The following is a 14317-nucleotide window of genomic DNA, read 5'->3' as shown; positions in this document are numbered from 1 at the left end:
TCCCTCTCGGGGTCGCGGGGGGTGCTGGAGCCTATCCTAGCTGCACTCGGGCGAAAGGCGGGGTATACCCTGGACAAGTCGCCACCTCATCGCAGGGCCAACACAGATAGACAGACAACATTCACACTCAACATAGTAAAAATAACATTTGTCCATCAAGAAAAACAATATGTATGTCTCATGGCTGAATTATTGTGTAGCTAGAGCCAGTAAGTGTGCAACATTTGGCAGGTATCCAATTAAAGGTCATGTGTAAATAATTAGCAGAATGCAGTGTTAGGTTATGAAAAAGAGTCTTTTTGAAGAACTTTCCCTTTTTTAAGTGAAATCAAGTAAAGGAACAAGCTATTTATATATAGAGAACAAATAAGTGGGATACAACTGCTATGATATGAAAAGGTGTAGGATTAAATAAGCTCTGCTTCTTCCTACTCTTTTTCAGATAGGATGTGATGAAACAACTGGAAATATCTGATGCATTGGAATTGTATTTTATGCATGTTTGAAATAAACTGAAACTGAAATATATAAAGGTATGGAAGACAGACCTCTATCATTGTTGTTACCTTGCATGGTTCTTAGAAGCCTCCACAATGCAGACATCTGTCATCTATTATCAAGCAGCCCAGGAGTGAATGGTCCTCGGGCAAAAATAGATTGGAAGGTTGAGGGGAGGGGCATCCATGGTTCTGTAAAAAAGGAGAGCACAAACTTTAAGAAAACACATAAATTCAGTTTATTGCTGAATCATTTCAACATTGTGTTGTCAAGTTTTTGTAATTGAAAGCAGGCTTTGTATTCGCTGAGACTAAAAGCTTGAAAAAATCCTGATGATTTTTGCATGCTCATTCTCCTTCAGGACATGGAACAATCATGGCCCTCTTTGTCATATGGTATTTACAAAGCAAAATAGCTAGTCAGTTGGATATGTGTATGGAATAGTTCATGAAAGACAGGCCTTAGCTGCTCCTCTGGAACTATTCCCTAACAGAGTCAAGAAAATTCCTGCAAACAACATTTGGCAGGCAGAACCTCAAGTGACATTTCCCTATTATGAGTCTCCTGTTAAGGTTTATTCTGCACTGCATTGCCGTTGCATCAGGATTTTGTTGGACTGGGAAAGAATACAACCTCTCATAACTATTTCACAATCCAAATCCAAAATCCAAAACCAGTGAAGTTGGCACGTTGTGTAAATCGTAAATAAACACAGAATACAATTATTTGCAAATTCTTTTCAACTTATATTCAATTGAATGGACTGCAAAGACAAGATATTTAATGTTCGAACTGAGAAACTTAATTTGTTTTTGCAAATAATCATTAACTTAGAATTTAATGGCAGCAACACATTGCAAAAAAGTTGGCACAGGGACATTTTTACCATGTGTTACGTGGCCTTTCCTTTTAACAACACTCAGTACACATTTGGGAACTGAGGAGATCAATTTTTGAAACTTTTCAGGTGGAATTCTTTCCCATTCTTGCTTGATGTACAGCTTAAGTTGTTCAACAGTCCGGGGTCTCCATTGTCGTATTTTACACTTCATAATGCGCCACACATTTTCAATGGGAGACAGGTCTGGACTACAGGCAGGCCAGTCTCGTACCCGCACTCTTTTACTACGAAGCCAGGCTGTTGTAACATACAGAATGTGGCTTGGCATTGTCTTGTTGAAATAAGCAGGGGCGTCCATAAAAAAGACATGGCTTGGATGGCAACATATGTTGCTCCAAAACCTGTATGTACCTTTCAGCATTAATGGTGCCTCCACAGATGTGTAAGTTACCCATGCCTTGGGCACTGATACACCTCCATACCATCACAGATGCTGGCTTTTGAATTTTGCGCCTACAACAGTCCGCATGGTTCTTTTCCTCTTTGCTCCGGAGGACACGAGGTCCACAGTTTCAAAAAACAATTTGAAATGTGGACTCGTCAGACCACAGAACACTTTTCCACTTGGCATCAGCCGGCGGCGTTTCTGGGTGTTGTTGATAAATGGCTTTCGCTTTGCATAGTAGAGTTTTAACTTGCACTTAGAGATGCAGCGACAAACTGTAGTTACTGACAACGGTTTTCTGAAGTGTTACTGAGCCCATGTGGTGATATCCTTTACACACTGATGTCGGTTTTTGATGCAGTACCGCCTGAGGGATCGAAGGTCACAGGCATTCAATGTTGGTTTTCGGCCTTACTGCTTACGTGCAGTGATTTTTCCAGGTTCTTTGAATCTTTTGATGATAGTACAGACTGTAGATGGTGAAATCCCTAAATTCCTTGCAATAGCTAGTTGAGAAATGTTGTTCTTAAACTGTTCACCAATTTGCTCACGCCTTTGTTCACAAAGTGGGGACCCTCGCCCCATCCTTGTTTGTGAATGATTGCGCATTTCATGAATGCTGCTTTTATACCCAATCATGGCACCCACCTGTTCCCAATGAGCCTGTTCACCTGTGGGATGTTCCAAATAAGTGTTTGATGAGCATTCCTTAACTTTCTCATTCTTTTTTGCCACTTGTACCAGCTTTTTTGAAACATGTTGCAGGCATCAAATTCCAAATGAGCTAATATTTGCAAAAAATAACAACGTTTACCAGTTCGAACGTTAAGTACCGGTATCTTGTCTTTGCAGTCTATTCAATTGAATATAGGTAGACATTTTTTTGCAAATCATTGTATTCTGTTTTTATTTACAATTTACACAACGTACCAACTTCCCTGGTTTTGGGTTTTGTAGGAGAGAAAAACAAGATTTGCTTATTTTACTGTTTTCATCATGTTTGGTTTTGTTTAAATACATATTTTTGTGCGATCATACAATGTTAAGTTCACACCAGTAAAAATACCTGCACAGTGATACTGCTGTTGAAAGAAGTATTACCAAAGCTCCTTACGTAAGACAATAACACATTTTCTTTTTTTTCGTACATTCTAACTCGTGATTAAACACAAGTAAACGTCAGCGAGCAATGGAGCCTATGGGAATCGCTCCATTCCGCCTATAAAGCACTCTAAAAAACCTCCATCAATGTTTTATATACATGCTGTAAGTATGTAATGTAATAATAGCACATAAAATATCATCATACTATGTAAAAGTAAAATAGTTTGCTCATTTTAAGCATATGGCGGCGCATTAATTTCAAAGACGCATCACAACGTTTGTTTTTCCCTTCAACAACAACAACACAACTACTACTCATGGCAGAATTTGTGAGAAAAATACAAAGACTACTTTGGGACATGTGATGTTCCTGAACCTTATATGTTTGAGCCTGAATATAAGAAGGATGATCTACAAGTTTTACAAGCTGTGTGTTAAACAGATACAGCTTTAGTGAAACACTATAGCATCATGTAGCTGTATTGCTAAGTGCTAAACAAGGAATACAAACTATGAACAAAATAAAACAATCACTTAGGGCCTGATTTACTAAAGGTTTGCGTGTACAAAAACACCTGCAAACTTGATAGCACACGCAAAGCTGATCTACCAAACATGTGCAAAGTAAATTGCGTCAGTTAAGTGAGCAGAATAAGGCGTGCAATCCAGTTTGCCTCTCTGTCTTCATTAATATGCAAAATATATGCTGACCATCAGAATGACCACGACACTGTGAGAAGATGCAAATATTTCTTAGCACAGGCAAAGGGATTTATCAACACTTATCATCGTTTTGCGAGCACTATTTTGTGTTTTATTTACCACGTATCAGAGGTACGTGCCAACTCACAGCTCCACACACGGCCGCAGGATCACATGATTGACAGATAAGAATCTTCCTTCCTACTACGTGTGTGTCAACATTTTGGACGGTCGGAAATTAAAACTATTAGACATATTGTCTATTCAGCAACATTGTTTTTTATTTAATAGCTGCTGGAGGACTTAAGGGGCTGATTAAAACACATTTAAATGATGCGTTTTGGTGTCCTTTAGTATTTTTTAATGACGTTTGTTTTGTTTTTTACATTGAATATATATATATGAATAAAATATGTGTTTTATAAAAAACAACTTCTTTAAGTGTGCATTTCTTTAGTCTTTAGTAATGTACAGCCTCTCTCCAATGAGGGCTCTTTTAGCTGTAAAAAAAAGAAGAGTCGTTCTTAGTAGACACACTGCAGGACTGCTTATATAATGTCCATGAAAAGTGGTACATGTCTACTGCATGTTGGAAAACATTGCAAAACGCCACAGTTAGGAGCATGATAACATGAATGTGCAGTAAATGAGTGTCTCTGTCGTGATGTCCCGTATAGTACAAGCAAAATCCTCATGTAAATAAGGCAGTCTGCACCCCTTTACAATTGTCGACATACAATTGTCTTTGTAAATCGCACGCAACAAGCCAACTAATAGTACATGCTATTTTATAGATTGCGAACAAGGTATTTGGCTCTTAGTAAATCAGGCCCTTACTGTAAAATGCCTACGGATGAGATGTTTACAACTTCCCGCTTAGATAAAGAATTAATCATAATCCTTCTTAAAAACAAAAAACTTTTTTGTGTCCTTCTTGCCATCTCTGGGTATAAATTTAATGTCAAAGTTTACCAACTTCTTGGATTATGGCCACATCCTTATACTATCCAGGTGAGAAGCATGATTTATAATCCAGATTTAACTTTCACCAACTCAGAGGCGATGCAGCAACTCACCGGTTCAATATACTGTAGTCAATATGTCAATATAGCAGCAAAAGATAGTTTGGCTCTCTGTGATCGCGGAGCCGCAAAAATAGTTTGTCTGCGTTAGCACTTATAATAACAATATTGCTAATACTTGGTTAATATGCAAGTCACAAGATGTAAATGGAGTATTGTTTGCGCTTTTTGGATGTCTTTTTAGAAGGCTTTATGAGTGGAATAGAGTACTCCCAATAGCTGCATTGTGAGCCACATAAAAAAGAAAGACCTATGTGTTCTTGTCTTACATAGGGATTGTGAGCAAAGTGCAGTTTGCCTTTAAGGGATATCATTAAAATACCTCATAAATTAATAAGGACTGCAATCCTTACTTATGGATAGATCACTTCTGTCACGATAGACACAAGGTAGTATTATGTTTAAAGAATAAATGTCAAGTGTAATAAGTAAACCGTCTGATTTTGGAGCAAAAATGTCCAGAAAGAGCGCATTAAAGGGACAGACACAGTGTGTTTCCTGTACCCTTTTAGTCCAACCAATGAAAGCAGCCCTCGCAGCGATGATGTAATGTCATGAATATGCAAGAGAAGTGGCTGGAGAATGGGAGGCTGTGGAGTCGGCGCCCCCTCTTGCCTTCATCACCACCACCCTTCAGCATCCGACTATAAAGGTAAGAAAAGGACATTTAGATGCTGTTCATTATATCCTATGATGTCAAAGAGGGTGTGACTATTTCTAAAAGGGCATAGACTCAATATTATGATGGGCTGTATAGACTGTCTGGCCTCCAAGGTTGACTTACTGTTGCTTTTCACAATGGGTCATTTAAAAGACACTCAATGGAACTAGCTGCTCTGTTTTTTGCATGGAATTAGGTAGGGCCAGTTACCGTATTAACATTGTGGTTGGAAAATGTGATTGTTGACACTTTTTTCTATAACAATAAATATATATATAGATACATATATATCTTTATAATATAAAATTATATATATTATATACATATATACAGAACAGTCATACTTTCATAGTTCATCTTGAGTAACAATGAGTCATCATGCATGTAAGAAGAGAGGAGATGGCTGACAGGAAATGGGTTCAGCTTGTATACTTGACATATATTGTAGTTTAGTTAGCATGTATGGTTTGAAGACAAGGGGACATATGTATTAGTATCAAGTGTTTAATTATTATTTTTGCTTATGGACATCTTTTTACGATAAGTGGTCTAATTGGCTGAGCTGCAGCTGATCCCACAAGCATCTCATCAAAGTGGGACTCACACTTGATGTAAGCTACACCATTTGTCTGAGTCAGGTTTTGTCAAGAGATAAGACTGACTGCAAAGCTTACCTACACATTCAGCGTGAAGCTGCAGGGTGATGTTGTGTTGCAGTTGCAGTTGCAGGGAGGGGATGATGATGTTGCCGAGGATGCGCTGATCCTCTGACACCATGATGCAGCCATCACCCACTGCCGACAATAGCAGCCGGAAGCAGCCGCGCTCCTCCTCCCCGGCCGGCCTCAAAGACGGCGGCTCTAAAGCGACACAGAAAGGGAGCAGCCCGTCAAAGCCTGTCGCCTCAAAGCAAGCAGCAGCAGGAGGAGGGGGAGGGAGAAGCAGCCGAGGACATTCTCCTGTGTCCACCGGCCGGGAGCGGCAGGCCGGGGGGGCTCCTGCAGCTAAAGGCGCGGCTGCTAACCAGGCTGCAGGTGCTGAAAGCCCCACATTGAGCAGGGCGGCGACAGACAGAAGTGGCGTCCAGACATCTGGTGACTCCCCACGCCCTGATGCCTCCTCCCCCTCCAGGGGCGATCCGAACAGAGTGGTGTCAGACCAGCCCTGCGCATCCAAATCCCCGAAATTGAGGAGCAAAAACACAAGAGGAGGGGAAGCCTCTGCGGCGACGGGTGGGGGTAAGAAGAGCTCCAAGAGCACAGTCGGCTGCGGACCTGGCTTCTGGAAGGAGGGGTGCTTGCAATCAGAGCTGATTCAGTATCACCTGAATAAAAGCTTAGGGAAGAAAGGGACAAAGATGCAGACGACACCAGCCTCGCCCCCTGCCTTGGAGCTGTCTCCTGAGCCCCAGTGTCCACAACACGCCCCCCAGCAGGACCAGACACTACTGGAGGAGATAGACCGACTTGAGGATGAAAATGACGATCTCAAGGTAAACTATTTACATTTTGTGATAATGACACTTCCTGCATATGACGTTACTGCACCTGTTAAAGTCACAAAGCTTAGTCAATCATTTCCATTGTTTCGCAAGACTGAAATCGAGGAGATGCGAGCAGAGATGGATGAGATGCGAGACACCTTCTACGAGGAAGACGCCTGTCAGCTACAAGATATGCGTAAGGAGCTGGAGAGGGCCAACAAGAACTGTAGAATACTCCAATATCGCCTGAAGAAGGCGGAGAAGAAAAGGATTCGCTTCACAGAGAGTGGCCAAGTGGATGGAGAGCTGCTCAGAAGTCTTGAGCAAGACCTAAAGGTGAACTTTATTACGTACTGATTGTTACTTGTTTAGGCTCCGATATGAATACCATTCTTTTAAATCGTCACCCTCTAACCAGGTGGCAAAAGATGTGTCTGTGCGTTTGCACCATGAACTGGAGAACGTGGAGGAGAAGAGGACAAAGACAGAAGAGGAGAATGAGCAGTTGAGACAGAAGCTGATAGAAGTCGAAATCACCAAACAAGCTCTTCAAAATGAGCTAGATAAAGCAAAAGAGGTGAGGGGGCTCAAGTACAGCAGGTGTAAATTCAAATAATGGCCTTCCTAAAACAGTCATGTGAAGGGAGTGATCATCTACGAGACAGTGCCTATTTTCACTGGGTATCAATCTACACTGAACAAAAATATACTGTATACACAACACTTTTGTTCTTGATCTAAAACTTTTACTATATACACAAAATACCTATTCCTCTCAAATATGGTTCACAAATCGGTCTAAATCTGTGTTAGTGAGCATTTCTTCTTTGCCAAGATAATCCATCCCACCTCACAGGTGTGGCATATCAAGATGCTGAATAAACAGCATGATTATTGCACAGGTGTGCCTTAGATTGCCCACAATAAAAGGCCACTCTGAAATGTGGAGTTTTATCACACAGCACAATGCCACAGATGTTGCACGTTGCAGTTGGCATGTTGACTGCAGGGATGTCCACCGGAGCTGTTGCCCGTGAATTGAATGTTCATTTCTATATCATAAGCCGTCTTTAAAGGTGTTTCAGAGTATTTAGTAGGACATTCAACAGGCTTTTCAACCGAAGACCATGAGTAACTACACCAGCCCAGGACCTTCACATCCAGCAGGTGCACCTCCATGATCGTCTGAGACCAGCCACCCAGACAGCTGCTGCAACAATTGGTTCGCATTACCAAAAAACGTCTGCACAAACACTGAGAAATTGTCTCAGGGAAGCTCATCTGGATTCTCATCATCCTCATCGGGGTCTCAACCTGACTGCGGTTAGTTGTTATAACCGACTTGAGTGGGTAAATGCTCACACTCGATGGCATCTGGCATGTTGAGAGGTGTTCTCTTCACGGATGAATCCCGATTTTCACTGTTCAGATGGCGGACAGCGTGTGTAGCATCGTATGGGAGAGCAGTTTGCTGATGTCAATGTTGGGAATCGAGTGGCCCATGGTGGGGTTGGGTTCAGGGTATGGGCAGGCGTATGTTATGGACATCGAACGCAAGTGCATTTTATTGATGGCATTTTGAATGCACAGAGATACCGCAACGAGATCCTGAGGCCCATTGTGGTGCCATTCCTGAGGCCATCACCTCATGTTGCAGCATGGCAATGCACGGCCCCATGGAGCAAGGATCTGTACAAAATTCCTGGAAGCTGAAAACATCCCAGTTCTTGCATGGCCAGCATTTTCACCAGACATGTCACCCATTGAGCATGTTTGGGATGCTGTGGATCGGCGTATACGACAGCGTGTTCCATTTCCTGGCAATATCCAGTAACTTTTCCCAGCCATTGAAGAGGAGTGGACCACCATTCCACAGGTCGCATTTAACAACCTGATCAACTCTATGCGAAGGAGATGTGTTGAACTTCCTGAGGCAAATGGTGGTCACATAAGATACTGACTGCTTTTCTGACCCCCCAGACCCCCCAATAAAGCAAAACTGCCCATTTCAGAGTGGTCTTTTATTGTGGGCAGCCAAAGGTACACCTGTGCAATAATCGTGCTGTTAAATCAGTATGCCACACCTGTGAGGTGGGATGGATTATCTTGGCAAAGAAGAAGAGCTCACTAACACAGATTTAGACAGATTTGTGAAAACATTTTGAGAGGAAAAGGTCTTTTGTGTGTATAGTAAATATTTTAGATGTTCGAGTTCAACTCATGAAAAATGGGAGCAAAAACCACAATGTTGCGTTTATATTTTTGTTCAGTATAATTTGTATTATTCATAAAGTCTATATTCTTTAGCCTTGGTAATGTTTTTTGTGTGTTTCTGCCTATGAAATATTCTGTTGTCCATTGAGTCCTTCATGGCAGCGAAATCAGCAATGATGATGAGGGTAATGATGATGGTGTGGATGATGTAACCTCTTTTTATCTTTAGCTTTCACTGAAAAGAAAGGGAAGTAAAGATGGTCAGAAGGAGAAAAAGGCTCCACAGACTCCATTTGAGGTGGGTCAATTAGTCGTTGAGTACTTGCAGGAAAGGTACATTAAAAAATACTAAAAAGTAATATAGACCATTATAATACAACCAAAGACATATTAAGGTAAAATAAATTAAGGTAAAAAAAACCCATCTTTCCCTGTTATAGGAAGAACATGAAGATCTGAAGTGTCAGCTTGCCTTCATCAAGGAGGAGGCTGTCTTGATGAGAAAAAAGATGGCAAAGATAGACAAGGAGAAGGATCGCCTTGAGCAAGAGTTGCAAAAGTACCGCTCATTCTACGGAGACGTGGACAGCCCTCTGCCCAAAGGTGAAGCAGGAGGTCCTCCCACCACGCGCGAGTCTGAACTGAAGCTTCGTTTACGTTTGGTGGAGGAGGAAGCCAACATCCTGGGGAGGAAGATTGTGGAGCTGGAGGTAGAGAACAGAGGACTGAAGGCCGAGCTGGATGACATGAGAGAGGACAGGTGATTCATATTCTAATGAAATGACAAAGCATTACTAATCTATGAACTTTTTTGAATGGGGCTGTGAAATGTAGGTAAATCCCAACAGTTTCGAGCACTTGCTTGTGTTTTCTTCCAGCATGGCGGCTGCAGGACTGAATGGGGATGGCAGTGGAGGTCAACAGTGCAGGGAGCAGGGTGAAGCTCTCTCAGAGCTGAGGCAGCAGCTGCAACTGGTGGAGGATGAAGCAGAACTTTTGCGCAGAAATTTAGCAGATGTGGAGGATGAAAACAAAAAGGTAAATAATCATTTGGGAGTCCTAAAAAGATTAACGTCGGCCGCTTTTTGCACTGTTCATGGAGGGAATGCATAATGTCCATCCATCCGTCCATCCATTTTCTACCGCTTATTCTCTTTGGGGTCGCGGGGGGCGCTGGAGCCTATCTCAGCTACAATCGGGCGAAAGGAGGGGTACACCCTGGACAAGTCGCCACCTCATCGCAGGGCCAACACAGATAGACAGACAACATTCACACTCACATCCACACACTAGGGCCAATTTAGTGTTGCCAATCAACCTATCCCCAGGTGCATGTCTTTGGAAGTGGGACAAAGCCGGAGTACCCGGAGGGAACCCACGCTGTAAGATGTTATGTCTATGACAGTCTTACAATCAGCTGATAATTTTGGTTGCATGAGTTTCACTTTGAGTCACTACAATAACAGCTATTTGTGTCTCATAAAGTATTTAAAAGATGCAAACTATTTATATTATCACCGTTAAGGTGTCTCGTTTCACTGTCTGTGGCTATTGAACTGGTAGACCGGGGACCAAATCTACCCTTGGCATGACACCAGACCGGCCCCGGAGTTCAGTTCACAACTTGGGAGAAAATTTAACAGTTTTGCAGCAAATTCCTAAAAACACTAGACTGCTCTTGTTGTATAAAAGAACATGGACCAATGTAAACACTTTGGAAGATCTTTGCATTGACATTTTAACCTCCTAAAGGAGAGGCGGGGCACAGATGGTAGAGCTGCTGTGCCAGCAACTTCAGGGTTCCAGGTTTGATTGTAGCTTCCGCCTTCCTTGTTGAGTCGTTGTGTCCTTGGGGAAGAAACTTTACCCTTGCTCGAGATAGGTCGTAATTAGGGCCTTGCATGCAGCTTCCGCCATCAGTGAGTGAGTGTGAATGAGAAAATGTGATGTATAATGTAAAGCGCTTTGGGTATCATTCCAGTTATAGTAAAGCGCGACATAAATACAGACCATTTACCAACATCCACTGCAGTAAACACTTTAATTTTTGCATAACACGGTTCAGTGGCGGATGCTGGCCTCTAGGAGGGGAAGCTCAATTTCGGCCTACATCCTAAAATGTGTTGGTTTATTTATACATAAATTCTACCCTCCGTTCATTTTTAAGAAAGTGATCTGTGACCCTGTCGTACCAAGAAGGCGTCTTTTCCAGGGATTTGACAAGTGTCCTCTCAATCAGGCCTGGCCCTAACCAATCTGGCGCCCAAGGCAAGATTTTAGGTGGCGCCCCCCCCACATCGGCAGTGAAGTGTATATACTCACAAGAACCCGAATAGCTTTGTCTTTGACCTTTTTTTTTTACTTACAACTATACCTAATATATAAAGGGGTGGAAAAGTGACTATTACCTGCAGGGCAAACATTAGCTAACCAGAAGGCAATAACAATGTAAACAAAAAACACCTGCTTAAAAGATCTAATACAAATGTCCCTGAGGAATGTAAGGTGGGAGTACTGTAATTACCTAACGTTACATTATTATTTTCCATAACAATTTAGCCCCCTCCACAATATTAACCCGACGTTAAAACAGAACTAGCTATTTATTGATTAGCAATTGCCGAATCATGTAACATTAGCTTAATGCTAAAAAGCCAGGTTACTATCACATTCTGTAACAGACAAATAATTTCATGTAGGCTAACGTTACCTACCTGCTACCTCTGTCTTTTCTCGTTTCTCCTCCTCTTCTTTTCTCTTTTTTCTTCCCTGGCCACCTGACAGTTTTGGCCGTTTTGACATCTTGTGTTGATTTTTTGATGTGGTGACGTCCAAAAAGAGTCATGATACGGGAAGGGAGGGGGCGCACCGTGCGGGGGGAGGGGGGGGGACGTAATGTTGTAACAAATAATATTTCTATTAAATAGGCTTTACTTTGCATTTTAATTAACGTGGGATTATTTTTTGTATTTAGAAATAATAGTACCAACTTTTTTTCTTTTTTTTTTTTTTTCTCCAACATTTGTGGCACTGGCGTGGCGCCCCCTGATGGACGGCGCCCTTAGCATTTGCCTATACGGCCTATGCCACGGGCCGGCCCTGCTCTCAATGACCAGGAGAGCTAGGCTGCTTAAACTGCCTTGGCCCATGGTGTTGCGGGTGTAAGACTTGAGCCGCTTTAAACAAGAGAAACTCCTCTCTACACCTGCAGCTGTAGCTCCAATCATTACCACTAATGACAATAGTTTGTACACCTGAGTGCATTATAAATGTATGTTTGTTGTTCAATAAAAAAATTAAATAAAACATTCAAATTATCTGCCATTATGTGCAGCTTGCTACCTAGCTAGCTCGCGAGCTGAGACTGGCGCGAGGCTATTGCGAAGTGTGTCCGCCTGAGATTGCTTTGAGACGGTGGAGGGACTCAGCAGCACCCGCTGCTTGGCAGGGACAGAAACTGCAGAGTGCAAGAAGTCAGTCTCCAAACATAGAAAAACACCAGAAATAGAAGCTCGATTTGTCGTTAGTCGTTTTTAACAAAGAAAATGTCGCTAAGAGGATCAGGAAAGTCTCCGGTTCAACTCAGAACAACAGAATAAATATTGAAAAATGACTGTGAATGTTATCTGTCTATCTGTGTTGGCCCTGCGATGAGGTGGCGACTTGTCCAGGGTGTACCCCGCCTTCCGCCCGATTGTAGCTGAGGTAGGCTCCAGCGCCCCCCGCGACCCCGAAGGGACTAAGCGGTAGAAATGGATGGATGGATGGATGGGCTCCCACGGACGTTTACAACACAAGATCACTGATTCGCTCATTTCGCTGTCAATCAAAAAGGGAATCAGCCTTAGACAGATCATCCCATCATCATGCAGAAGTTCAGCGTCCGGGCCAGCCGAGGCCAGCCCACTGCCCCATAGACCCCCAGAGACGCTGAGTGTCCGATGGGCAGGACAAAGCCCAGCATTTATCCAATGACTCGTCTCATTTCGCTGCAGTGTATGTTTCCCCACTGAACTGTGTGGACGGCCAGCGTCTACACTGTTTAAAGCACTATTTAAAGCACTGTGAAGCTGCGGGAATGAGAGAGAGGAAAGCCGTGTCGTTACCAGTGATAAGAAGATGATTCTGAACAAAAGAGCGCGTTGTAGCGCATATTTAGTAAATAACATGTACACACAACACTATATATTTAATCACTTATTTTTTTGACATTTTAGGGGAAGCTGAGCTTCCCTTGCAGTCTCAGAGCAATCGCCTGTGGCACGGTTATTTTTTCTGAAATGTGTAATCCTGACACAGAAGATTTCGTTTGCCAAAATAAAGAATAATAATGAAAATATAAGTCCGGACCCCCTGTCCTTAGCTTTCTGGAAATGTGGCCTCTAAAATAATTTAGGTGAATAGCTCTGCTATACGCAGATCACACACTGTGCCTCGGGCTCCACGATCCGTGGGTGGCCCAGTTTGCCTGAAGAAGCACATATAAAATGTCAATTATTGAATGATTGGACGCTTCATATTAAATTTACCACAAACATATTCCTTGCCTCTTCCTGCTCTGTTACTGTTATGAATATAATGGCAAATTTCCAAATATGTTTTAATGTCCTCCGTGATGATTGATCATTGATAGTCCTTGCCAGGTAAACAATTATGTAGAAATTATTTAACTTTATTTCTCATGAATTGGTGACTGCGTGGGTTCCCTTCGGGTACTCCGGCTTCCTCCCACCTCCAAAGACATGCACCTGGGGATAGGTTGATTGGCAATACTAAATTGGCCCTAGTGTGTGAATGTGAGTGTGAATGTTGTCTGTCTATCTGTGTTGGCCCTGCGATGAGGTGGCGACTTGTCCAGGGTGTACCCCGCCTTCCGCCCGATTGTAGCTGAGATAGGCTCCAGCGCCCCCCGCGACCCCGAAGGGAATAAGCGGTAAAAAATGTATGCATGTATGGTTTTAGTACAAAACATGCATGAAATTAGATTCATGATTTAAAAAAATGGATACAAATATTTTTACATAAACAAAAAAGGAATCCTTTTTTTTGTAATAAGGGGCCTCCAAATAAAATTCAGTTTGGCGCCCCAATTTAGCCTGCTTGACTAAGGTTGTATGTCCTCTAACTAAACATGGACACTGCTGTTTGTGTATAGGTGACAAATGAGCTGAACAAGCTAAAGTACAAGGCTGGATCCCATGAAGCTGGCTCCAGACACGGAGGTTTGTTTTTCCTTTTTGAAGTAACTTGAAAACAATGTTCATACATGTGTTAACTGATGAAAAGT

The 14317-nt window shown here is 42.4% G+C and overlaps 2 protein-coding genes across 5 annotated transcripts in view; one reads left to right on the top strand and one right to left on the bottom strand.

The window, feature by feature from the left end:
* The window catches only part of prelid3a (PRELI domain containing 3A), a 48694-nt gene extending 42561 nt beyond the window's left edge, over positions 1–6133 (bottom strand). For 2 of the 4 annotated variants that reach the window (XM_061950584.1, XM_061950619.1), the window contains exons 1-3: positions 6008–6133; positions 5177–5316; positions 567–689 (exon numbers count right to left, since the gene is read on the bottom strand). In XM_061950584.1, the coding sequence (XP_061806568.1) occupies positions 567–610 (44 nt within the window). In that variant the 5' untranslated portion in view covers positions 611–689; positions 5177–5316; positions 6008–6133. The remainder of the gene's footprint in view (positions 1–566; positions 690–5176; positions 5317–6007) is intronic. The other 2 variants (XM_061950600.1, XM_061950592.1) reach the window with 2 other exon arrangements.
* The window catches only part of LOC133597613 (microtubule cross-linking factor 3), a 13787-nt gene continuing 4726 nt past the window's right edge, over positions 5257–14317 (top strand). Inside the window, exons 1-8 of the mRNA XM_061950552.2 lie at positions 5257–5324; positions 6051–6825; positions 6928–7152; positions 7235–7393; positions 9260–9328; positions 9471–9790; positions 9909–10068; positions 14186–14252. Coding sequence (XP_061806536.1) covers positions 6109–6825; positions 6928–7152; positions 7235–7393; positions 9260–9328; positions 9471–9790; positions 9909–10068; positions 14186–14252 — 1717 coding nt within the window. The 5' untranslated portion in view covers positions 5257–5324; positions 6051–6108. The remainder of the gene's footprint in view (positions 5325–6050; positions 6826–6927; positions 7153–7234; positions 7394–9259; positions 9329–9470; positions 9791–9908; positions 10069–14185; positions 14253–14317) is intronic.

Source organism: Nerophis lumbriciformis, linkage group LG04 (assembly GCF_033978685.3).
Source record: "Nerophis lumbriciformis linkage group LG04, RoL_Nlum_v2.1, whole genome shotgun sequence".
NCBI classification, from domain to species: Eukaryota; Metazoa; Chordata; class Actinopteri; order Syngnathiformes; family Syngnathidae; genus Nerophis; species Nerophis lumbriciformis.
The sequence above is the reverse complement of the archived record's forward strand: the minus strand, read 5'-3'. Positions and strand labels throughout refer to the sequence as shown.